This window comes from Bos grunniens, chromosome 5 (assembly GCF_055505025.1).
Source record: "Bos grunniens cultivar Pamir isolate PY7600 chromosome 5, Bosgru_T2T1.0, whole genome shotgun sequence".
Taxonomy (NCBI): domain Eukaryota; kingdom Metazoa; phylum Chordata; class Mammalia; order Artiodactyla; family Bovidae; genus Bos; species Bos grunniens.
In genome coordinates this window covers 25,814,045-25,839,700 of record NC_141169.1, presented here as the reverse complement: position 1 = coordinate 25,839,700, position 25,656 = coordinate 25,814,045, and the positions used below count along the sequence as shown (strand labels likewise).

The 25,656-nt window shown below is 40.1% G+C and overlaps 2 protein-coding genes and 1 pseudogene across 2 annotated transcripts in view; 1 reads left to right on the top strand and 2 right to left on the bottom strand.

The window, feature by feature from the left end:
- The window catches only part of METAP2 (methionyl aminopeptidase 2), a 30,745-nt gene extending 29,083 nt beyond the window's left edge, over positions 1-1,662 (bottom strand). Inside the window, exon 1 of the mRNA XM_086399163.1 lies at positions 1,505-1,662. Coding sequence (XP_086255289.1) covers positions 1,505-1,655 — 151 coding nt within the window. The 5' untranslated portion in view covers positions 1,656-1,662. The remainder of the gene's footprint in view (positions 1-1,504) is intronic.
- Positions 1,663-1,771: 109 nt separating this feature from the next.
- The window catches only part of LOC147371436 (uncharacterized), a 144,147-nt gene continuing 120,262 nt past the window's right edge, over positions 1,772-25,656 (top strand). The window contains exons 1-3 of the mRNA XM_086403685.1: positions 1,772-2,232; positions 21,101-21,173; positions 21,284-21,369. Coding sequence (XP_086259811.1) covers positions 21,114-21,173; positions 21,284-21,369 — 146 coding nt within the window. The 5' untranslated portion in view covers positions 1,772-2,232; positions 21,101-21,113. The remainder of the gene's footprint in view (positions 2,233-21,100; positions 21,174-21,283; positions 21,370-25,656) is intronic.
- LOC147371437 (small ribosomal subunit protein uS17 pseudogene) lies at positions 11,804-12,285 on the bottom strand (annotated as a pseudogene).

Sequence of the window (25,656 nt, the reverse complement as noted above, 5' to 3'; positions counted from 1 at the left end):
GAAAAGACTCTGATGCTGGGAGGGATTGGAGGCAGGAGGACAAGGGGCCGACAGAGGATGAGATGGCTGGATGGCATCACTGACTCGATGGGTGTGAGTCTAAGTGAACTCCGGGAGTTAGTGCTAGACAGGGAGGCCTGGCGTGCTGCGATTCATGGGTCGAAAAGAGTTGGACACGACTGAGCGACTGATCTGATCTGATAGGAGTAATATGTAAAAAGAGGTAGTATTACCAAGTAGTACATAATGAGGTGACATGCTAGCTACCGTAGAGAATTCATACTGAAATACACAACTGTTAAAAACATATCAGGGTCGGTCTGCTAAACAACTTAAAGGACAAACCGAAGAGTTTGGTTTTCATCTGAAAGCCAGAACAGCCACCAAAGTATGTCCTGAAATTAAATTTTGCTTTGAAAGTGTCCCAGCACCTACAACTCTCCTTCTTCAACTCTCAAATAATCAAAATTTCAGAAAGATACAGGTTAACCCTCTTCAACCTCTCTCAACTCCACTTCATCACTTCTGGTCTCTCCATTTTTCTCTCATTCTTTCTGCGGCTGACTTTAACAGTACAAATAATTTTCCTAAAACGAAGGCCTTAATGCATCAAAAACAATGACTTCTCATATTCAAATATTTAAGTTTCTAACTTATAATCTAACTGTAAACTTTCAGCTGTTTTCTTTGCCTTACCAGTAGATTTAGAGTAGCTTCATTCGGACTCAAGAATATTCTACCCAGACTGCCTACAAGTGGCATCATAATTCAGGCCTAAAAGCCCCAAAGCTTGATGATACTGTAGGATTAGGCGGTGAGGATTCGCACCGCAGCCACACATCCTGCTATTACTACAAGAGCACATTCTCAGACACACACACGCCAAAAGTGCAGCGCGCCACAAAATCACACACACCCACACCTACCCACCCAAACAGTGACAAGAGCGCGTGGGCATTCTCTCACACACACACCCCAAACTCATACACACACCCAACCCCAAAGTGCAGCGCGCCACAAAAATCCCTCCGTAAACTAGGATGATAGGGGCTGGTGCGGTCCAGGCACTAAGACTTGCCCACTTCACCCCCACTCTCGACGAAAAGATGTCCCACGTCTCTCCAACACAGAGGCGGCAGTGTGGTCAGAACCAGATTTTCAAGGAGGAGGCCAACCCGCAAGGTGGAAGGGCTGGGCCCCGTGCATGGCTTCAAGTCCGTCGCATCGTCTGCGTGGGAGCGAAGTTCCGGCAATTTAGAAGCTCTGCCCCAGCAACCGCACAGAAACCGTGGCACCCTCTTCTCCGCCATCCCACGCCCAGAAGACGCCTGGAAGAAGTCACCTCTTCCCGGGACTGGGAATCTGTAGCTCTCCCGGGACACACGTTCAGTCCTGGGAACCAGTCCAGGGTGCTCAGTCCCCGGGCCCTGTCACCAACGCCAAGCCCGAGTCGATCGGTTCGGCCATCCCGGCGGAGACTAGGAAAACATAAAACTCCCCTTACCTGTGGCAGCCCCTTTACTCTTCTTCTTCTTCCTTTTTTTTTTCTTGGCCGCTTCCTCAGCCGTAGAGGCAGCTCCCTCCTCTCTTTCGTCTGGATCCAGGTCGCCATTCAGGTGGCTCCCGCAGGACGCTGCCTCCTCCACACCCGCCATGTTGCCCGAGAGAGCGCGAGGCACTGAAACAGAAGAGCGAGGGCCCGCTCCTTCTTCACCCACCTACACCAGCGACGCCGGAAGTTGCTCTCTATGGTAGAGGCGCGGGGAATGCTGGGACTACGGAGGACTCGACTGTAAGGGCAACCCGCGGGGAGGGGCCGGGCTCACCGCAAGCCGGAGCAAGCGGCAAGGAGACGCGGAACACCTGGCGAAACCAGACTTTTCCCTCTTCCCTCGCTTCGGGCAAACTTGCCTGCTTAGTGTCAGGTTGAAAGTCCGCGCCTGACTTGTGGACAGATATTCCTCCCGCGGGAGAGAGGCCCCTCGACTGAAACCGAAAACTTCTGGATTCGTGGTTTTATACTGCGCACCAGTCTTTTTTATAACTCGAAAGGACTGCGTTTTTATTCAGTATTACAGCTCACGGCGAGGCTGTCCAGGTTGTTAAGAAGATGTACCTACAAAGGCCCTGACTGAAGCAGTCAGAGATAAGAAGACGTTTATTCACAGAGAAGCTAAAGGAAGACAGCGTCTCAAGGAGGGAGTGACTAACTGCGTTGAGTGCTGCTAAGAAGTAAGATCCTGAAAAACATCAGATGTATATAGTAGCGTGGTAGCCACTGGTAACCTTAGCAACAGCTATTTAGGTAGAGAGATGGAAGCCAGTCTAAAGAGAGTTGAGGAACGAGAGGAAAACAGAGAATCTCTTCATCCTTCAAGTTTCAAGCTTAAGTGCCATTCCCTCAGAGATCCCTCCTCAGCAATCTAAATCAGTCCGAGTTCAGTTCAGTCGGTCAGTCGTGTCCGACTCTTTGCGACCCCATGAATCGCAGCACGCCAGGCCTCCCTGTCTATCACCAACTCCCGGAGTTCACTCAAACCCACCTCCATCGAGTCGGTGATGCCATCCAGCCATCTCATCCTCTGTCGTCCCCTTTTCCTCCTGCCCCCAATCCCTCCCAGCATCAGAGTATTTTCCAATGAGTCAACTCTTCGCATGAGGTGGCCAAAGTCCTGGAGTTTCAGCTTTAGCATCATTCCTTCCAAAGATCACCCAGGGCTGATCTCCTTGCAGTCCAAGGGACTCTCAAGAGTCTTCTCCAACACCACAGTTCAAAAGCATCAATTCTTCGGCGCTCGGCTTTCTTCACAGTCCAACTCTCACATCCATACATTACCACAGGAAAAACCATAGCCTTGACTAGCCGGATCTTTGTTGGCAAAGTAATGTCTCTGCTTTTCAATATGCTGTCTAGGTTGGTCATAACTTTCCTTCCAAGGAGTAAGCGTCTTTTAATTTCATGGCTGCAGTCACCATCTGCACTGATTTTGGAGCCCAGAAAAATAAAGTCTGACACTGTTTCCACTGTTTCCCCATCTATTTCCCATGAAGAGATGGGACCAGATGCCATGATCTTCGTTTTCTGAATGTTGAGCTTTAAGCCAACTTTTTCACTCTCCACTTTCACTTTCATCAAGAGGCTTTTTAGTTCCTCTTCACTTTCTGCCATAAGGGTGGTGTCATCTGCATATCTGATTCTTAACTTTGTTTCATGGCAGTTTGTAATTGCTTTATGTCATTATTTGTTTTTTGTGTGTCTCTCCAACTGTTTCAAACTCCGTGAAGACAAGAACATTGCCTGTTTTGTATTTTTCTTACCAGCACCTACCTCTAACTAAAGCATTGTAGGGACCCAGTAGACTCATTATATAAATAGCACTTAAGAAGTACCCTGTACTTTACATTCATTGTCTTACTTAATCCATTTTTGAGTTGGGGAAATACGAGCTATAGTTTTGGTAACTTGCACCAGGTCATACAGGAAGTAAATAGGCTTAGAATCCAAACCCAAGTTACTAAGCACCAGAAATTTAGTAATTCTGTATTCTAACTTTCCCATTGAAATTTCAAATCAGTCCAATAGATATGTATTGATTGTACATTAGCATTAATTTTTCTTGGTGGAAGCTACAAAGTGAAAATAAATACTCTCAATAAAGGTTTGCATTCAATGAGACAGACATATCAGTTCAGTTCAGTCGTCCAATCATGTCTAACTCTGTGACCCCATGGACAGCAGCACGCTGGCCTCCCTGTCCATCACCAGCTCCAGGAATGCACCCAAACTCGTGTCCATTGAGTCAGTGATACCATCCAACCATCTCATCCTCTGTCGTCCCCTTCTCCTCCCACCTTCAATCTTTCCCAGCATCAGGGTCTTTTCAAATGAGTTGATTCTTTGCATCAGGTGGCCAAAGGATTGGAGTTTCAGCTTTAACATCAGTCCTTCCGATGAATATTCAAGACTGATTTCCTTCAGGATGGACTGGTTGGATCTCCGTGCAGTCCAAGAGACTCTCAAGAGTCTTCTCTAATACCACAGTTCAAAAGCATCAATTCTTCGGAGCTCAGCTTTCTTTATAGTCCAACTCTCACATCCATACATGACCACTGGAAAAACCATAGCCTTGACTAGATATCCTTTGTTGGCAAAGTAATGTCTCTGCTTTCTACTATGCTGTCTAGATTGGTCATAACTTCTTCCAAGGAGCAAGTGTCTTAATTTCATGTCTACAGTCACCATCTGCAGTGATTTTGGAGCCCCCCAAAATAAAGTCTCTCACTGTTTCCATTGTTTCCCCATCTATTTGCCATGAAATGATGGGACCAGATGCCATGATCTTAGTTTTCTTAATGCTGAGCTTTAAGCCCACTTTTTCACTCTCCATTTTCACTTTCATCAAGTTGCTTTTTAGTTCCTCTTTGTTTTCTGCCATAAGGGCGGTGTCATCCACATATCTGAGGTTATTGATATTTCTCCCGGCAATCTTGATTCCAGCTTGTGTGTCATCTAGCCCAGTGTTTCTCATGATGTACTCTGCATGTAAGTTAAATAAGCATGGTGCCAATATATGGCCTTGACATACTCCTTTCTTTATCTGGAACCAGTCTGTTGTTTCATGTCCAGTTCTAACTGTTGCTTCCTGACCTGCATACAGATTTCTCAAGAGGCAGGTCAGGTGGTCTGGTATTCCCATCTCTTTCAGAATTTTCCACAGTTGGTTGTTATCCACACAGTCAAAGGTTTTGGCATAGTCAATAAAGCAGAAATAGATGTTTTTCTGGAACTCTCTTGCTTTTTTGATAATCCAACGGATGTTAGCAATTTGATCTCTGGTTCCTCTGCCTTTTCTAAAACAAGGTTGAACATCTGGAAGTTCATGGTTCACATACTGTTGAAGTCTGGCTTGGAGAATTTTGAGCACTACTTTACTAGCATGTGAGATGAGTGCAATTGTGCAGTAGTTTGATCATTCTTTGGCATTGCCTTTCTTTGGGATTGGAGTGAAAACTGACCTTTTCCAGTCCTGTGGCCACTGCTGAGTTTTCCAAATTTGCTGGCATACTGAGTGCAGCACTTTCATAGCATCATCTTTTAGGATTTGAAATAGCTCAACTGGAATTGCATCATCTCCACTAGCTTTGTTAGTAGTGATGCTTCCTAAGGCCCACTTGACTTCGCATTTCAGGATGTCTGGCTCTAGGTGAGTGATCATACCATCATGATTTTCTGGGTTGTGAAGATCTTTTATATATATATGACTGATTCATAATGTATAACAGAAATGAACACAACATTGTAAGCAGTTATTCTCCAATTCTCTGATAGCTCAGTTGGTAAAAAATGCGCCTGTAATGCAGGAGACCCCAGTTCAATTCCTGGGTCTAGAAGCTCCCCTGGAAAAGGGATAAGCTACCCATTCCAGTTTTCTTGGGCTTCCCTTGTGGCTCAGCTGGTAAAGAATCTGCCTGCAATGTGGGAGACCTGGGTTCGATCCCTGGGTTGGGAAGATTCCCCTGGAGAAGGGAAAGGCTCTCCACTCCAGTATTCTGGCCTGGAGAATTCCATGGACGGCATAGCCCATGGGGTCCCAAAGAGTCAGATAGAACTGAGCAACTTTCACTTTCAGAAACTTAAAAAATGAAAAAGAACTTAAGAGCATTTGTAGGCGCTTCCCTGGCAGTCCAGTGGTTGACTTCACCTTCCAATGCAGGGGGTGTGGGTTTAATCCGTGGTCTGCAAGCTAAGGTCCCACATGCCTTGCAGTCAAGAAACCATCACATAAAACAGAAATGATATTGTAACAAATTTAGTAAAGACTTAAAAATAGTTCACATCAAAAAAAAATTCTTTAAAAAAGAGAAGAAACCAAAACTGTAGATCTCAAAACCAGCACAGACTAGGATATTTTTTTTAGCTAATTATTTGAAGTCATTTTGTCTCAGATGGTTAACTAGATAAGCAAGCAAAAATAAGATTTTTTCCCTTAGCGAGATACTTTCCCTACTGTAAAATCAATTTATTGCAATAAAATATTTATTATTTTGTCCAGAAAATGTATTTTTTGTGAGAAAACCTTATTCCAAAATGGAGGACATAATTAGCCCCCACCTTCTTTTCTTTGAAGTCATTGTTAATGATATGGCTTAGGACAAAAACTTGATCTCTCCAAATTTCAGTTTCCTTATTTGTAAAATGAGGGCAGGAATAGTGCCACATCATAGGATATGGAAATTAAATCTCAAAATAGAGAGAAAGCACTTATGATAGAATATCTGACACAACAGTGATATGTATTAGCCAAGGTTAATAAGCCATGGTCTTGAAACTTTTCTATTTGTATGGAATCCATGATGGCCTAAATATTTTCAGGCACACACATATTAGGTGACCTTTGGCAATGGGTTAATAAGAAATATATTAAGAAAAAAATGGGAAAGTTTGTTTGCTTGGTATTAAGGGAAATACTGAGGATTTTTTTCATATCTTCATGAAAAGTGCTTTATAAGTTTTTAAATATATAGATAATATGGTATAGATACAGATATAGTTATCAATTCAATCACATTTGGGAGTGGGGCTTCAACATGTGAATTGGAGGGAATATGATTCAGACCATATTGGAGAAGGAGAGCAGGCGGTAGGGAATTGCTTCTGACTGAGAGCCACTGGCATAAAGGCGTGAAAGAATGTGGTGAGAAATAAAATATTTCCTGCCATAAATAGGCAGTAAACAAAGGATGTCAAAGTTATCAGTGATTGTGATCACCCCTGATGGTGAGCTCTGAGGAATTCCTGCCATCTAGCAGCCATCAGACTGCAGTCACCCCTAACAATGCTAAGGACACTCCTGATGAGGAAACGCAAGATACGGGGCCCAGGTAGCTGCGGTGCATATCAAAGGAATGATTTCAGTGATCCCAGACTGTACATCGTCCAATACATAGAAAGGTGCTAAATTCCTTAACTTGGGATATCTAGTTTTCTTTTATTAATAGCAGCCTTCTATTCTGACTATGTGGTGGTGCTGCAGAAACCCCTATATCCTGGCTTCCCCCTCTTACTCTTTGAAACAGTTTTCTCAGTGTTTATATGAAAGGCTGTCTGCCAGGCTTAAAGTCCTAAATATATCTGCTGAATAAAATATAACTCTGTGCTTTTAGATTGTGCATTATTTTTCAGTTTACAGTGGCATGTTAAAGGGAAGTTCTCGCTGAGGGGTAAGTAAATTGAGACCATATCATAAATGGCTTTCTACCCTACCCTAAAGAGTATGGCTTTTATTGTAAGGCTTCAAGGTGATATGTGACATGGACTATTTAAAATTAATATTTTTTAAAATGCCTAAAATAAACTACCACAGGCATGTCCATAGCACGCAAACACAATGAACAATACTGTGTAGCTGGGACCTCCCTGGTGGCCCAGTGGTTAAGAATCCACCTTGCAATGCAGGGGACTTGGGTTCAAGCCCTTGTCAGGGAAATAAGATCCCATGTTTGGTAGGGCAATTAAGCCCGTGCCACAACTAGAAAGAAGTCCACGTGCCCGCCACAAGTCCAGTGTAGCACAGATAAGACCCATGCATGCATGCATGCTAAGTCACTTTGGTCGTGTCTGACCCTGCGCAATCCTATGGACAGCAGCCCACCAGGCTCCTCTGTCCATGGGATTCTCTAGGCAAGAATACTGGAGTGGGTTGCCATTGCCTTCTCCACAACTAAGATCCAATACATCCCCAAAATAAATATTTTTTAAAAACTGTATAGCCATTAAAAGCCAGTAAAATGATATTCATATAGATGATGTGGATAAATGTATATATTTATGTAATACTTACAGATGTCTTCAACCTAGGAAAACATGGTCATTTGTAAAAGATCACTCTGATGGCAGTTTAGATTCTAGAGCAGTGATTCCCTTCAAGTAAATCCCTTCATTTTATTTAAAAATTCAAATACATTTAAAGAACTGTTTTCTGAGAGTATGCAGATTTTGAAGTTGGACAGTCTTCTAAAATTATTATTGTGAGCTAACAGAGTGGAGAGTGATTTCTTGTGCCCAGACAAAAATTTTTTTAAAGGCAGCCTTTACTATGTCAGTTCTCCAAACCATTTTTAAACTTTTATCAGTAGTGATATCTCTAAGTCTGATGGCTTATATTCTAAAGAAAGTATTGGAAATGGCATAGCCTGCTGGTTGGGGAGACTTGCTAAGATGTTATTGTTGATAACAATATTGATGAGAACTTATGTGAAGGCTTTTGGGGGACTAGAGAGAAGAGATTGGATTGCAGAAACATTTCTAATTTAAAATTCAGAGAACTTAATGGTCCATTATGATTCCCTAGTGGCTCAGTGGTAAAGAATCTGAGTGCAATACAGGAGCCACAGGAGACATGGATTCAATCCTCGGGTCTGGAAGATCCCCTGGAGGAGGGCATGGCAACCCACTCCCGTATTCTTGCCTGGAGAATCCCATGGACAGAGGAGCCTGGCTGGCCACGGTCCATAGGGTTGCAAAGAGTGGGACAAGACTGGAGCAACTTAGGATGCACACATGTAATGGTCCAGTATCTGTGAAGAGGGAGGAGTTGAAGATGACACTCCAAGCCAGCTTTCTGGCTTGGGTTTCTGGGTTGATAGTAGTACCACTCCCTGAGATAGCAAATAAAGGAGGAGGAAGAGGTCTTGGAGGAGGTGCAGGGGAAGATAAACTTTGAGCATTTTAAGTCTGAGATGCCTACATGGCATCCAGGCAGAGATATCTAGTAGTAAGTTAGAAACATGGATCTGGAGATAGAGACATGAGAGTTATTAGGCTTGGGTGTGGTAGAGGCTAAGAATGAAGTAGTTGAGAGAAAAGTATTAAAAAAAAACTGAACACAACCTAGAGGGACACTAATATTTGGTGGTTTTGTTTATAACAAACAAGGGTGTTATAGGAAACAAGGGTTGGAAATTCTGTAAAGGAAACTACAAAAGAAAGATAGAATAAGGAGAAAATGCATTAGAAATAATCACATGGAAATAAGAAGAGAAGAAAGTGTTACAAAAGTTTGGTCAGGTATATGAAACTGCTGAATAAAGATCAAGGAGTACAAGGTCTTAAATTAGACCATTGATTTTAGCCATTGGTGACTTTAATGAAATCAGTATAATTAAAGCATATCAAAAAAATAATTCTCACAAGAAATTTTGATGCACTAGCCTAGACACTAGCTCATGGAGCAAAGGATCTTTTTATTTTAAACCTACTTCATCAGCAATCTTGCTACGCTCTCCTCTTTTGTTCTCTTGAAGGGTGCCTTTCTTGAAATTAAATGTGACTCTCTTGCCACGTTCTCTTCTGTAATCCTTTACCTATTTTAGCTCTGTCCAACAACATCTTGTTACGTTTTATATTACAATGTATTATTATCTCTTTTTATAACTGGAGAATCGTTAGATCCTTAATGATAGAACTTTACATTCCCCATAATTTCTGTGTAGCATCCAAGTATTTAGGCTGAACTTTGGGAAAGATGTAAATGGCTCTAAGCAATGTTCCCATAGGCAAGACATCAGGAGCATTATTGCCCACATGGAAGTTTCAACTGTTCATTGACCAGGGCTACATGGGAATCAGTATCCAGGGTTCACAAAAGAAAGATAAGAGCCACATAAAATACTGGAGGACAAATGACAGTTTTCTTCACGGCTCTCTCTATCCATCTCTCCAATTAATGATTCCCACTCCTTATTGAAGAATGAAGGTTATTTTAGCGTTGAAGGCAGAGGTAGGTAGAGTTGAACTAGGATTGTTCTGTGGGTGAGATTTTAATATGGAAAAGGATTAGACAGAGGGTCTCAAACTTGTGGTCACAGGACCTTTTTTATAATTGAATATAGTTATATTGAAATAATATAACTGTATAATATTGTCCCCCTCCCAGACCAGGGGCCCAACGTGTGAAATAATAACTATATAATATAGTTATATTGAAAACTAATAGAGGACCCACAGATTTGATACACACACACACACACACACACACACACATATATATGTAATTTAGCTTAGAAGACATTTGTTTCCCAACTTCATATGTTGGAACCTATATGATGGTATTTGCAGGTGGGGCTTCTGGGAGGTGATTTGGTTATGAGGGTTCTGCCCTCTTGAATGGGATTAGTACTTTTATGAGAGATCCCAGAGACCTCCTTTACCCTCTTCCACCACGGGGGGACACAAAGAGAAGCCCACTGTCTGTGAACCAGGGAGCCAGACTTCACCAGGCATTGAATCAACTCAACATTGTCTCATAGTCATTGAGGCTTTGTTGATTCTGGTTTTATTTATTTTTAAAATAACTTTGTTTATTTATTTTTGTCTGTGCTCGGTCTTTGTTGTTGTATGGGCTTTTCTCTATTTGCGGTGAGTGGGGACTATTCTGCAGTTGTGGCCGGTGGGCTCAGTGGTTGCAATTCCCAGGCTGTAGAGCACAGGTTCAGCATTCGTGATGCGCAGGCCTAGTTGCTCCTAGGCATGTGGGTCCTCCCAGACCAGGGGCCCAACGCGTGTCTCCTGCATTGGCAGGCTGACCCTTTATCACTGAGTCACCAGGGAAGCCCCTGGTTTTATTTTTTGTTTTTGCTTTTTTCTCTTTTGCTTCAGTTTGGATGGCTTCTGTTGCTTTGCCTTTAAGTTCACTTTTATTCTATAGTATCTAATTCTTGCCAAGCCCATCTGCTTAATGGATTTAAGATACTATATTTTTCAGTCCTAGATTTCCATTTGGTTCTTTTTATAGTTTCCATTTCTCTATTAAGATTTTCTGTTTATTCCCTTATTATATTTATATTTTCCTTTGAGTAACACATTTATAATAGCTGCTTGAAAAATTGTATCCCCTATTTCCATCATCTCTCTCATTTCTGAGTTCATAAGTTTTTTCTCCTGGTCAAGAGTAACATTTTCCAATTTTCCTCATGCCTAGTAATTTTTTTCTTATGCTGGATGCCATAGACTCTCCTTTGGGCAATTTTTGTTGTCTTTCTTAATAGAGTATTCTTAATAATTAACTTTTTAATAGTTGTTCAGGTAGTCAATTTACTTGCATTTCAGTGTGGTACTTTCAAGGTTTGTTTTTAAGCTCTTTTTTATACAGAACTAGAGTAACCTTTACTCTAAGGCACCACTGTCCTATATGAAATTCACTAGCTATGTTTAGCTGTTAAGCCCTTGAACTGTGACTAGTCCAAACGGAAGTGTGCTGTAAATGAAACACGAACACTGAATTTCAATGCTTAGTATGAAAAAACATAAAATATCTCATATTCTATGTTGGGTACATGTTAAAATGACAATATTTGGGATATTCTGGGTTAAGTAAAATATTTTATTAACAATTTTATCTGTTCATTTTTACTTTTTTCAAGAGGTTACTGCTGCTGTGGCTGCTGCTGCTAAGTCGCTTCAGTCGTGTCCGACTCTGTGCGACCCCATAGACGGCAGCCCACCAGGCTCCCCCGTACCCGGGATTCTCCAGGCAAGAACGCTGGGGTGGGTTGCCATTTCCTTCTCCAATGCATAAAAGTGAAAAGTGAAAGAAGTTGATCAGTCGTATCAGACTCTAGAGACCCCATGGACTGCAGCCTACCAGGCTCCTCCGTCCATGGGATTTTCTAGGCAAAAGTACTGGAGTGGGGTGCCATTGCCTTCATTTTTACTTTTTTCAAGAGGTTACTAGGAAATTTTGTTTATCTACCTATCTGGGAAAATAACTTAATTTTGTTTGGGGCAGTGAGTAGGGATCCAGTCTTAGAACTTCTGGAACTGTTTCTTCGTGCCAGCAGTCTTGGTGACCTTGAGCACATTGAGGCTCACTGTCCCTTGCAAGTGCAAGGGACCCGCACTTGCCCACTGTGACAAAGTCCCCGATCCAGATGTCCCGGAAGCAGAGGGAAAGGTAGAGAGACATGTTCTGGTGGCATTTCTGGAAGCAGGTGTACTTTTGGATGCAGTGAAGGCAGTCTCCAGGTGACAATGGTCCCCTGTATCTTTATCTTGGTCACCATCCCAGACAGGATCTGCCCTTGGATGGAGACATTACCAGTTAAAGGGCGTTTCTTGTCAATGTAGGTGCCTTCGATAGCCTCCTTCAGTGTCTCAAAGCCCAAACCAACATTCTGGTAATATCACGGGACCTTCTCCTTGCCACTTTCTCCAAGCAGGACCCTCTTCTTATTTTGAAAGTTGGTAGGTTGCTTTTGGTAAGCACACTTTGTCTAAAGGTCCACCATGTTCCTGGTTACTTGGAAAAAAGGTAGAAATTTTATGTTTGTGATATCTTGTATTTCTGTTGAATAATGCCGCTATAGTGCTAGATTCTCCCTACTACTAAGACTCAGCCTTTCTAGGGTGTCTACTAAATTATTGGGATGGTTAATGAGATTTCTACACTGTGGTTGGTTGAAACGCTAACATCTCCCATCCCTATGCAATCTCTGGTCATTGCTCAGATCATAGCTCCCTAGAAGTTCTCTAAAAGCTGTTCTTCGCCTAGTCTCCTGGAGTCCTTGCCTGTGCACAATTCTTTGTGCAGCTTTCTTCTCCCTGATATCTGATCTGCGTCACCTCAGCTCAGTGACACCACCATCCTTTGTTTGGCCTTTCCCTGTGCTGTAGTCTGAAAAGTGCGTACACACAGAAAGCTGTGGTGATCCTCAAGCTTGTTCATTTGTTTCCCTTTTATTAGGAATCAGAATTCTATGTTTCCTATTGACCAGTATCTAAAAACAGTTATTATACTGTGGAAGGTCTTATGTTCAGTATCAGTTGTTATATCATGATTGAAACCAGAAATCTTTATCATGATCTTTCATTTCCATGTTTCAGATTTTCCCTAAATGTCTGATGAGCATTGCTTGCCAAGCCATAATTTCATACGTGGCAGTGTAAAAACTGACTGCGACTTTTGTGTCAATGGGTAGGGCTTTGTCAAACTGGAAAGTTTTACCTTAATGAGAATGCATGATAAGTGGATCATAGACGTTGTATCCCCATAATAGGCACTTTTGGATACCTATCCTGAATTCATTTTTAGTTTTTCTCTTGCTAACATAGGCCTGTTTAGGTCCAGGTGTTTACTCTTTTCTGCCTAACCATGTTCTAATCGGGTGAATCTGTCCTGAGTTCAAAGATGCATCCTGATTGAGCTAAGCTAAAACACAACAATTCCAGTCCCTCTTCCTATGACTTCTTAAGGCACAGAAATGTGTTGCAATTTTGATCAATGAGACGTGAAGAAAAGCCACTGAGAACTTCTGTAAAAGGTTCCTTAAATCTTAAAAAAAAAAAAAAAGAAAGAAAGAAAGAAAGAAAAGAAAACATAGTTCCTCTTCTTTTAGATGTTCTCAAGTCTGAGAAAATGATCCCTGGGGATGAAATCTGGAGAAGAATGGAAAGATGCTGGCCCTTGACTGTATTATTCAGCCTCTGACTTGAAAAGCCCTATGCTAGTCACTCTTCCTCCAAACATGTAAGATGTTACAACTCTATATTGTTAAAACAGATTTCTGGTACTTAAAAAGTCATTGTAACTGGTACAAATTCAGAATGTAAATGAGTTAACACTCAGTGGGGTATTCTAGATCTAGATTTTCCAAGCTTATATTTCCAGTGACTGAGGATTACTGAGATGAAAGACTTGAACGGAATCAACAGGTCTTAAAGTTCTGAATGGAACACTGGTATTAAGTTATTTTGGGGCTAGAATCAACAGCTCTCTAGTATTCTTTGAGTCTGAAAACTGGCAGCAGCTGGTGAGACAGAAAGTAGGTACTTTTTAAGGCATTCACATATTTTCAAGGACCTGATCTCTGGAAGTTGACATGTCTAGGTGGGAATGAGTTAAAGTAAGAACTGGCTGAAGCTCTTGGGTATCCCTTTTAAAAAATTTCAATAATTTACATGCCACAACATTCACCATTTTAAAGTGTACAGTTCTGTGGTTGTTAGTGTAAGTGTACCACTATCACCACTATCTAATTACACAACATTTTCCATTCATCAGTTGAAAGACATTTAGATTGTTTCTACTCTATAGCTATTGTGAATAATTGCTTTGGCAATTCTGGGTCTTTTGTGGTTTCATATAAATTTTAGGATTATTTAGTTCTGTGAAAGATGTCATGGGTGTTCTGATAGAAATTGCATTAAATCTGTAGATTGCTTTGAATAGTATACCCATTTTAACAATATTAATTCTTCTAATCCAAGAGCATGGGATAGCGTCCCATTTCTTTGAATAATTTTTAGTTTCCTTTATCAGTGCTTTACAGTTTTCAGTGCATAGGTCTTTCACCCCCTTGGTTAAGTTTATTCCTAGGTATTTTATTTTTTTGACATGATTTTAAGCAGGATTTTTAAAAATTTTCTCTTTATGATGTTTCATCATTAATGTAAAGAAATGCAACATATTTCTGTATATTAATCCTGTATCCTCTCTCGGTGCTGACTTCATTTATTTGTTCTTACAGTTTTTGGTGGAAACTTTCGGGTTCTCTATACAGAGTGTCGTGTCATCTGCAAACAGTGACAGTTTGACCTCTTCCCTTCCAGTTTGTATACCTTTATTTCTTTTCTTGTCTGATTGTTGTGGCTAAGACTTCCAGCACTAAGCTGAATAGAAGAGGTAGGGTGGACATCTTTTGTTCCTGAACTTAGTAGGAAGGCTTTCAGCTTTTCACCATTGAGTATTATATTGGCTATGGGTTTGTTGTAAATGGCCTAAGTTGTTGTTCAGTCACCCAGTCATGTCCAACTGTTTGAGACTCCGTGTACTGTAGCACAATAGGCCTCCCTGTCCCTCAGCATCTCCAGAGTTTGCCCAAGTTCATGTCCATTGCATTGGTGATGCCATCCAGCTATCTCATCCTCTGATGCCCTCTTCTCCTTCTTCCCTCAGTCTTTCCCAGCATCAGGGTCTTTTCCAATGAGTCGGATGTTCACTGTTGATTATATTAAGTTCTCTATACTCATGTTGGTGAGAGTTTTTAATCATAAATGAATGTTGAATTTTGTCAAATGTTTTTCTCCACATCTTTTGAGATGACCATGTGGTTTTTGTCTTTCCTTTTGTTAATGTGATGTATCACATTGATTGATTTGCATATGTCAAACCATCCTTGTGACCGTGGAATGAGTCCAACTTGATCATGGTTTATGATCCTTTTTAAGCATTATTGGATTTGGTTTGCTAATATTTTGCTGAGGATTTTTGCATCTATATTCATGAAAGATATTGACCAATAGTTTTCATTTTTTGTATTGTTTTTTTCTGGTTTTGGTATTAAGGTGATGGTGGCCTCACAGAATGAGTTTAAGAGTTTTCCTTCCTCTTGAATTTTTGAAATAGTTTGAGAAGGATAGGTGTAAATTCTTCTTTGAAGTTTTGTAGAACTTTCCAGTGAAGCAATCCTGTCCTGGACTTTTGTTTGCATGGAATGTTTAAAATTACAGATTCTATGGCACTTCCAGTGATCTGTCCAAATTATGTTTCATCTTGACTCAATTTTGGTATGCTGAATGTTTTAGAATTTGTCCATTTCTTCTCAGTTGTCCAATTGGTTGTCATATAATTGTCCATATATTCTCTTATGAATTTTTTTGTATTTCTATAGTATCAGTTGTTATTTTTCCTGTTTCATTTTTTATTTTGTTTGTGTTTTCTCTCTTTTCTTAGTGAGCCAGGCTAGAGGTTTGTTGATTTGTTCATATTATCAAAAATTCAACTGTTAGTTTTATTGATTTTTTTTCTATTTTTAAAAAATGTTATTTATTTATTTCATTTTTGATTTTTATTGCTTCATTCCTTCTACTGACTTTGGGTTTTGTTTGCTCTTTTGCTAGTTCTTTTTTCTAAGTTAGGTTGTTTATTTGAGATTTTTCTTTTTGTTTTTCTTTTTTTTTCTGAGGAAGGCCTGTATTGTTATGAACTTCCCTCTTAGAACTACTTTTACTATAGATTTTGTAAAATTGTGTTTTCATTTTTCTTTTCCTCAAGGCATTTTCTAATTTCTTCTTTGATTTCATTGTTGGCCCATTGGTTTTTTAGTAGCATGTTGTTTAGTCTCCATCTGTTTGTTATTTTCCAATTTTTCTTTCTGTGGTAATTTCTAGTTCTATACCACTGTGGTCAGAAAAGATCCTTGAAGTAATTTCAGTCCTCTTGAATTTGTTGAGGCTTGTTTTGTGACTTAATGTGTGGTCTATCCTAGAGAATGCCCCATGCATTCTGGAAAAGAATGTGTATCTGAATTTTTTTGGATATAGTGTCCTATAGCTATCAATTAAATCCAACAGGTTTATTGTATCTAAATTGTGTCATTTAGGACCTCTGTTGCCTTTTGATCTTCTGTCTGGATGAACTGTGCATTGATTACAGTGACCTGTTAAAGTCTCCTACTATTATTGTATTATTGTCAATTTCTCCCTTTGCATCTTTTAGTTTTTGCTTTCTATATTTAGGTGCTCCTATATTGGGTGTGTATATGTTAACAAGTATAATATCCTCTCCTTGTGTTGATCCCTTTATCATTATGTAATGCCCGTCTTTGTCTCTCTTTGTGGCCTTTTATTTTTTATGATATGAGTGTTACTACCCCTGCCTTCTTGTTGTCTCCATTTACATGAAATATCTTTTTCCATTCCTCGTACCTTCAGTCTGTGTGTGTCTTTCACCCTGAAGTGAGTCTTTTATAGACAACACAGTACAGATTCATGTTTGTTTGTTTTTTAATCTAGTCTGCCACTCTGTGTCTTTTGATTGAAGCGTTTAGTCCATTGACACTTAAAGTAATTATCGATAGATGTGTACTTGCTGCTGCTGCTGCTGCTGCTGCTGCTAAGTCACTTCAGTCATGTCCGACTCTGTGCGACCCCAGAGACGGAAGCCCACCAGGCTCCCCCGTCCCTGGGATTCTCCAGGCAAGAACACTGGAGTGGGTCGCCATTTCCTTCTCCAGTGGATGAAAGTGAAAAGGGAAAGTGAAGTCGCTCAGTCGAGTCCGACTCTTTGCGACCCCGTGGACTGCAGCCCACCAGGCTCCTCTGTCCATGGGATTTTCCAGGCGAGAGTACTGGAGTGGGCTGCCATGTGTACCTATTGCCATGTTAATCCTTACCTTCCAGTTGTTTCTGTAGTTCTTTTTTGTTTATTTCTACTTTTTGTTTCTCCTTTTATGGTTTGATGATTTTCTTTTGTAGTATGCTTGAGTTCCTTTCTTTTTATTTATTTATTTTTGAATCTATTGTTTGTTTTTGACTTGTGCTTACTATGTAGTTCAAGTATATGGACCCATAACTATATTGATTTGCTTTAAACTAATAGATATACAAGTTCACACACATTCTAAAAGATCTACATTTTTATACTCCCCTTCCCCACATTTTCAATTTTGATGACTTGTTTTACATCTTCCTGCTTATCCTTTTACTGTTAATTGTAGTTATAATTGTTTTATAGTGTAGTTGTTTTTGATCCACATACTGTTTTATTTAAGTGGCCTTAAATCCTTACTATATACTTGCCTTTCCTATTGTGATTTTCCCTTCCCTATAGATTGAAGCTTTTAAATATCTTAATTTCTAAAATGCTATGTTCAATGTTTGCAGTTTTGTTTTTTCTAGTTTTGCTAAGAAACAGCAATAACAGCAGGATTGATTAAGAAAAATTAAGAAAAAAATCCTTAAAGAGAATACATGTGGAATAGGTGATGGCTGCGTTTTAGATATTGATACTGAGGACCATGGTTTCCATAACCACCACTTTATAGTTGCAGAAAGCCCGAAATGTAACATAGTGCAACCATTTTGAACTGTGGCTTTATTTTTGTGATGCCTGGTTTTTGTATCAGGGTAATGTTTGCTTTGTAGATTGAGTAGGGAAGGTTTTCTTTTTCTATTTTTTGATGAATGTAGGGTATTCTTAGTGCTTGAGTTTTTGATAGCTCCAACTTTCCTTTTGCTGTGTGTCTATGCTAGAACTGTTTGAAGTTCTTTAATGTTTGATGTTCTCAGAATCATCCTTTTACTGCCTTCTTTTGCTATACTTACCTCCTTGATTTCTTCAAGGCCTGCTCTCTGTTTCAAGCTGATAATGACCTCATATGAAACACTTTATATTTATTTTTAGCTTAAGCTATTTCTTCTCTCTTCCCAAAGAAACATTTTGTCTCTTTACCACAATTTCTGTTTCTATAATGCAAATTAGCTAATTATTGTTAAATAAGTGAATGATTTCAGTGTAAGTAGAAATTGTCATTCTCAATTTTCCATACCTGATTTTTCTAGTAAAGTAGGGGTCACAGAAGTAACAATTGGACAAGGAAAAGTCTTTGGTTCAGCTGCTGCATGGGCAAGAGCTCTTTCAACTCCTAAAAAATAAAAAAAAAGCTAAAAATGAGTGCTAGTACTCAGGAATCATTTTCCAGAAGGGCACACCCCCAGACTTAGGGCTTTTAGATTCTGGCAGGTTTAATTTCTTTCTGTACCCAACTTAAAGTCAATCCCATTGGCAAGGTCTACTTCATCCACATTATTTCAGTACTCATAAATTTGCATTTCTACTCTGTCTGTTTTAAATATCCCCTGAGGCATCTTCTGTCCACGGCTGCCTGCTTGGACTATTTAAGCTCTTTGTGAGGTGCCAATTACTGTTTTTCTTTTGTGCTTTGGTTCCAAAGTGGCATATATTTTAACTAGTGTGTCCTAATCTTATTTTTCTCATTAACCAAATTATTTTCAGTGCATAATTTTACAGAGCATGATGTTTTTCACAAATGTATATATCAGAGCATAAATACCTGTATTTACACTTTAACCAGGGATTTTGGAGATACAATTTATTCAATATGGAAACTTTAGCCATAGTGGCAAGACAATGAGCTAGAGATGTTTAATTAAACAGGAGCTTTTAGTGTACTTCAAGTCTCGTTTTAAACAGATTCTCAGCCTTGGAAAGAGTCAAGCCTGAGCCTTGAAAACATTTTCTTATTAATAATAGCTAATACTCCTCAGTCTACTGCATGTCCCAGTTCTTTGATGCTGTTGCAGCTGCCCAGTCTTCTATTGTGTACTCATCTTCTTCATTGCAAACCCATGAGGGCAATTTAACAAGGTCCCAGGTGATGCTGATGCTGCTGGCCCAGGGACCACATTTTTTTAAATTTTATTTATTTTTTATTTGGTGTAAAATTGCTTTCAATTTTGTGTTGGTTTCCACTTTATGAGAATATGAATCAGTCATAATTATACATATATCTGTATAATTATATATCCCTTCCCTCCTGAGCCTACCTCCCCTTTCCCGACCCACCCCTCTACATCATCACAGAGTGCCAGGCTGGACTCCCTGTGTTATTTAGCAACTTCCCATGTAATAGTGTATACAGGTCAATGCTGCTTTCTCAATTTGTCCCCTGCTGTGTCCACAAGTCCGTTCTCTGCTAGATTCATCAGGACCATTTTTGTAGTGTCCATATGTATGCATTAACATGGGATACTTGTTTTTCTCTTTCTAACCTACTTTATTCTATATAAGAGGCTCTAGGTTCATCCACATCACTACAACTGACTCAAATTTATCCCTTTTATGACTGAGTAATATTCCATTGTATATATGTACCACAACTTCTTTGTCCATTCATCTGTTGATGGACAACTAGGTTGCTTCCATGTCCTGGATATTGTAAATATTGCTGCATTGAACATTAGGGTACATGTGTCTTTTCGAATTGTGGTTTTTCTCAAGGTTTATGCCCCGTAATGGGATTGCTGGAATCTCATACTGTTTTCCATAATGGCTATATCAGTTTACATTCCCACTAACAGTGCAGGAGGGTTCCCTTTTCTCCACATCCTCTCCAGCGTTTATTATTTGTAGATTTTTTGATGATGGCCATTCTCACTGGTGTGAGGTAATACCTCATTGTAGTTTTGATTTGCATTTCTCTAATAATGAGCAATGCTGAGCATCTTTTCATATGTCTATTGGTCATCTTTGGAGAAATGTCTTTTAGGTCTTCTGCCCATTTTTTGATTGGGTTTTTTGCTTTTCTGATATTGAGCTGTATGAGTTGCTTATATATTTTGGAGAATAACCCTTTGTCAGTTCCTTCATTTGCAGTAATTTTCTCCCATTCTGAGGGTTGTCTTTTCATCTTGTTTAGTTTCCTTTGCTGTGCAAAAGTGTTTAAGTTTTGTTAGGTCCCATTTGTTTATTTTTGTTTTTATTTCCGTCAAGCTGGAAGGTGGGTCAGAGAGAATCTTACTGCAATTTGTCAAAGATTGTACTGCCTATGTTTTCTTCGAAGAGCTTTATAGTGTCTGGCCTTACATTTAAGTCTTTAATCCATTTTGAGCTTATTTTTGCGTATGGTTTTAGGACGTGTTCTGTCATTCTTTTACACATAGCTGTCCAGTTTTCCCAGCACCACTTAGTGAAGAGGCTACCTTTTCTCCATTGTATATACTTGCCCCCTTTGTCAAAGATAAGGTGCCCATAGGTGTGCAGGGACACAGTTTGAGTTGCACTGTGCTGATGACCCTGCCATCAGTAGTATCACTCATCTTCATAGGCACCAGATCATTCCCTATCAAAACTTTCATCTCCTGGCCATTACACTAGCATAGTCATTCCCAATAAGAGGTAATTTTAATTCTCAGGAGACGTTTGGCAGTGTCAGGAGATACTTTTTGTTGTCTGAGTAAGAAGTTATGCTACTGGTGTCTGGTAGGTAGAGGCCAGAGATGCTGCTAAACATTCTACAGAGCACAAGGCAACACTTTACAGCAAAGAATTACCTGGCCTAAAATGTCAGTAGTATGAAGGTTGAGAAACTCAGTATTGACATGAGCACGAAATCCTGATTGCATCAATGTCAAGTCAATAGCCTATGAAATGAATGTAGAGGTAAAGGGAGGGTTGGGCCCCCCCTTAATTTTTTTACATTTCATTGAAAATAAAATATTTAAATTTTAAAACCATCAAATGCTTTGAAATATTACCTACAGACATGATAACCTAACTTCAGAATTCTAGTTTCTCCTTCTTAGGTCTCCTGGTAGAATGGAAGACTTTACTGAAATTAAATTTTTGGACACTGGACCCATCTATTTTTTTGATCAGGTAATAATATAGCTCAGTTTTGTCAAATTATAGTTTACTTTCTTTAAAGTAACTTACTTTTGACTGATATTTTTTGTCTTTTTTAATCAGAAAATTTTCTTTTCTTTTAGATAAAACCAAAAAGGAAAATATGGGAAAAGAGAAAATGTGAAGACCACTTCCCCCTTTTGGAGTGCACTGAAGGAGCTAACTATAAGTAAAACATATGGAATTTATTCTCTATTTGATAGGGTCACTTTACATTCTCAAAAGGTTATAAGGTGGTCAGGACCAGTCCTCCCCTGTTCCTTATCCCCCAAGAAACCACATCAAGGAATTGCCATTTCAAAGCTGATTATGAAGTCAATGGAGAACTTTATTTTGGCCAAATTATTGGTTGATTTAAGCAAAAGTGGTCAAATCAACCAGTCATCCGGATTTCCTTGCTATTTCACAACAAACCCAGCTCCACTTTTGCCTTAGGCAATTGGTTCTAGATGTTTCTTCAGCTTTATGCATTGTATACTCTATTTCCTTTAAGTCTTTATTTAAATATCACCTTTGTGGTAAGACTTTTCTTATTTGCCTTATTTCATACTTCCACCCTGTGCCCATTTTGGTATTATTTAGTCCCCTTCCTAACATTTTTGCTACTCTTAATACTTTCTAACTTTATAAATGATATTTCTATTTATTTGTTTGCCCTCTCTCTTCTCATCAAGTGTTAAGTCTATACAGGTTAAGATAGTTTGCTTACTTAATCACTTCTCTATCACTTCTCTATCCCCCGTCCCAAAGATAATGCTTGACATATCAGATCAGATCAGTCGCTCAGTCGTGTCCGACTCTTTGCAACCCCATGAATCGCAGCACGCCAGGCCTCCCTGTCCATCGCCAACTCCCAGAGTTCACTCAGACTCAGGTCCATTGAGTCAGTCATGCCATCCAGCCATCTCATCCTCTGTCTTCCCCTTCTCCTCCTGCCCCCAATCCCTCCCAGCAACAGAGTCTTTTCCAATGAGTGAACTCTTCACATGAGGTGGCCAAAGTACTGAAGTTTCAGCTTTAGCATCATTCCTTCCAAAGAAATCCCAGGGCTGATCTCCTTCAGAATGGACTGGTTGGATCTCCTTGCAGTCCAAGGGACTCTCAAGAGTCTTCTCCAACACCACAGTTCAAAAGCATCAATTCTTTGGCGCTCAGCCTTCTTCACAGTCCAACTCTCACATCCATACATGACCACAGGAAAAACCATAGCCTTGACTAGATGAACCTTTGTTGGCAAAGTAACGTCTCTGCTTTTGAATATGTTATCTAGGTTGGTCATAACTTTCCTTCCAAGGAGTAAGCGTCTTTTAATTTCATGGCTGAAGTCACCATCTGTAGTGATTTTGGAGCCCAGAAAAATAAAGTCTGACACTGTTTCCACTGTTTCCCCATCTATTTCCCATGAAGTGGTGGGACCGGATGCCATGATCTTCATTTTCTGAATGCTGAGCTTTAAGCCAACTTTTTCACTCTCCGCTTTCACTTTCATCAAGAGGCTTTTTAGTTCCTCTTCACTTTCTGCCATAAGGGTGGTGTCATCTGCATATCTGAGGTTATTGATATTTCTCCCGGCAATCTTGATTCCAGCTTGTGCTTCTTCCAGTCCAGCGTTTCTCAATGTACTCTGCCTATAAGTTAAATAAACAGGGTGACAATATACAGCCTTGACATACTCCTTTTCCTATTTGGAACCAGTCTGTTGTTCCATGTCCAGTTCTAACTGTTGCTTCCTGACCTGCATACAGGTTTCTCAAGAGGCAGGTCAGGTGGTCTGGTATTCCCATCTCTTTCAGAATTTTCCACAGTTTATTGTGATCCACACAGTCAAAGGTTTTGGCATAGTCAATAAAGCAGAAATAGATGTTTTTCTGGAACTCTCTTGCTTTTTCCATGATCCAGCGGATGTTGGCAATTTGATCTCTGGTTCCTCTGCCTTTTCTAAAACCAGCTTGAACATCAGGAAGTTCGTGGTTCACATATTGCTGAAGCCTGGCTTGGAGAATGTTGAGCATTACTTTACTAACGTGTGAGATGAGTGCAATTGTGCGGTAGTTTGAGCATTCTTTGGCATTGCACTTCTTTGGGACTGGAATGAAAACTGACCTTTTCCAGTCCTGTGGCCACTGCTGAGTTTTCCAAATTTGCTGGCATATTGAGTGCAGCACTTTCACAGCATCATCTTTCAGGATTTGGAATAGCTCAACTGGAATTCCATCACCTCCACTAGCTTTGTTCGTAGTGATGCTTCCTAAGGCCCACTTGACTTCGCATTCCAGGATGTCTGGCTCTAGGTCGGTGATCACACCATCGTGATTATCTGGGTCGTGAAGATCTATTTTGTACAGTTCTTCTGTGTATTCTTGCCATCTCTTCTTAATATTTCTGCTTCTGTTAGGTCCATACCATTTCTGTCTTTTATTGAGCCCATCTTTGCATGAAATGTTCCTTTGGTATCTCTGATTTTCTTGAAGAGATCCCTAGTCTTTCCCATTCCGTTGTTTTCCTCTATTTCTTTGCATCGATCACTGAAGAAGGCTTTCTTATCTCTTCTTGCTAATCTTTGGAACTCTGCATTCAGATGTTTATATCTTTCCTTTTCTCCTTTGCTTTTCGCTTCTCTTCTTTTCACAGCTATTTGTAAGGCCTCCCCAGACAGCCATTTTGCTTTTTTGCATTTCTTTTCCATGGGGATGGTCTTGATCCCTGTCTCCTGTACAATATCACGAACCTCATTCCATAGTTCATCAGGAACTCTATCTATCAGATCTAGGTCCTTAAATCTATTTCTCACTTCCACTGTATAATCATAAGGGATTTGATTTAGGGCATACCTGAATGGTCTAGTGGTTTTCCCTACTTTCTTCAATTTCAGTCTGAATTTGGCAATAAGGAGTTCATGGTCTGAGCCACAGTCAGCTCCTGGTCTTGTTTTTGCTGACTGTATAGAGCTTCTCCATCTTTGGCTACAAAGAATATAATCAATCTGATTTCGGTGTTGACCATCTGGTGATGTCCATGTATAGAGTCCTCTCTTGTGTTGTTGGAAGAAGGTGTTTGTTATGACCAGTGCATTTTCTTGGCAAAACTCTATTAGTTTTTGCCCTGCTTCATTCCGTATTCCAAGGCCAAATTTGCCTGTTACTCCAGGTGTTTCTTGACTTCCTACTTTTGCATTCCAGTCCCCTATAATGAAAAGGACATCTTTTTTGGGTGTTAGTTCTAAAAGGTCTTGTAGGTCTTCATAGAACCATTCAACTTCAGCTTCTTCAGCGTTACTGGTTGGGGCATAGACTTGGATTACTGTGATATTGAATGGTTTGCCTTGGAAACGAACAGAGATCATTCTGTCGTTTTTGAGATTGCATCCAAGTACTGCATTTTGGACTCTTTTGTTGACCATGATGGCCACTCCATTTCTTCTGAGGGATTCCTGCCCGCAGTAGTAGATACAATGATCATCTGAGTTAAATTCACCCATTCCAGTCCATTTCAGTTCGCTGATTCCTAGAATGTCAACATTCACTCTTGCCATCTCTTGTTTGACCACTTCCAAATTGCCTTGATTCATGGACCTGACATTCCAGGTTCCTATGCAATATTGCTCTTTACAGCATCGGACCTTGCTTCTATCACCAGTCACATCCACAGCTGGGTATTCTTTTTGCTTTGGCTCCATCCCTTCATTCTTTCTGGAGTTATTTCTCCACTGATCTCCAGTAGCATATTGGGCACCTACTGACCTGGGAGTTTCTCTTTCAGTATCCTATCATTTTGCTTTTTCCTACTGTTCATGGGGTTCTCAAGGCAAGAATACTGAAGTGGTTTGCCATTCCCTTCTCCAGTGGACCACATTCTGTCATGTACTTAATAAGAGATTTGTGATTAACAACCATGAAATTGTGTCAAGCCTACAAAGATGAATGAAATAATGAAACTAGTCATTCCACAACACTTTTACCCTCTAATTACGATAATTTCTTAATTTGTGAAGTGGAAATTAAAATACTTCAACCTGTCTTAGAACATACATCACAAAGCTTAAAAGTTGTCAGCCTATGAGTTCTCAAGCAGGCACAGCGCCCCCAGCCCATTCCAAACCAGGGACGTATGGAAACGTCTAAGGGCCTCCCTTGTGGCTCAGCTGGTAAAGAATCTGCCTGCAATGGGGGAGACCTGGGTTCAGTCCCTGGGTTGGGAAGATTCCCTGCAGAAGAGAAAGGCTACCCACTCCAGTATTGTGGCCTGGAGAATTCCATGGACTAGTCCATGGGGTTGCAAAGAGCTGGACACAACTGAGTGACTTTCACTTTCCCTTCACTTTCACTTTTCAAAGACATATTTGATTGTTAACAACTAGGCAGTTGTGGCACTCTTGACAATCTGGTGTGTAGAGATGCTGCTAAATATCCTACAATGCACATAACAGCCAACAACAGAATCATCTGGTCAAAGATGT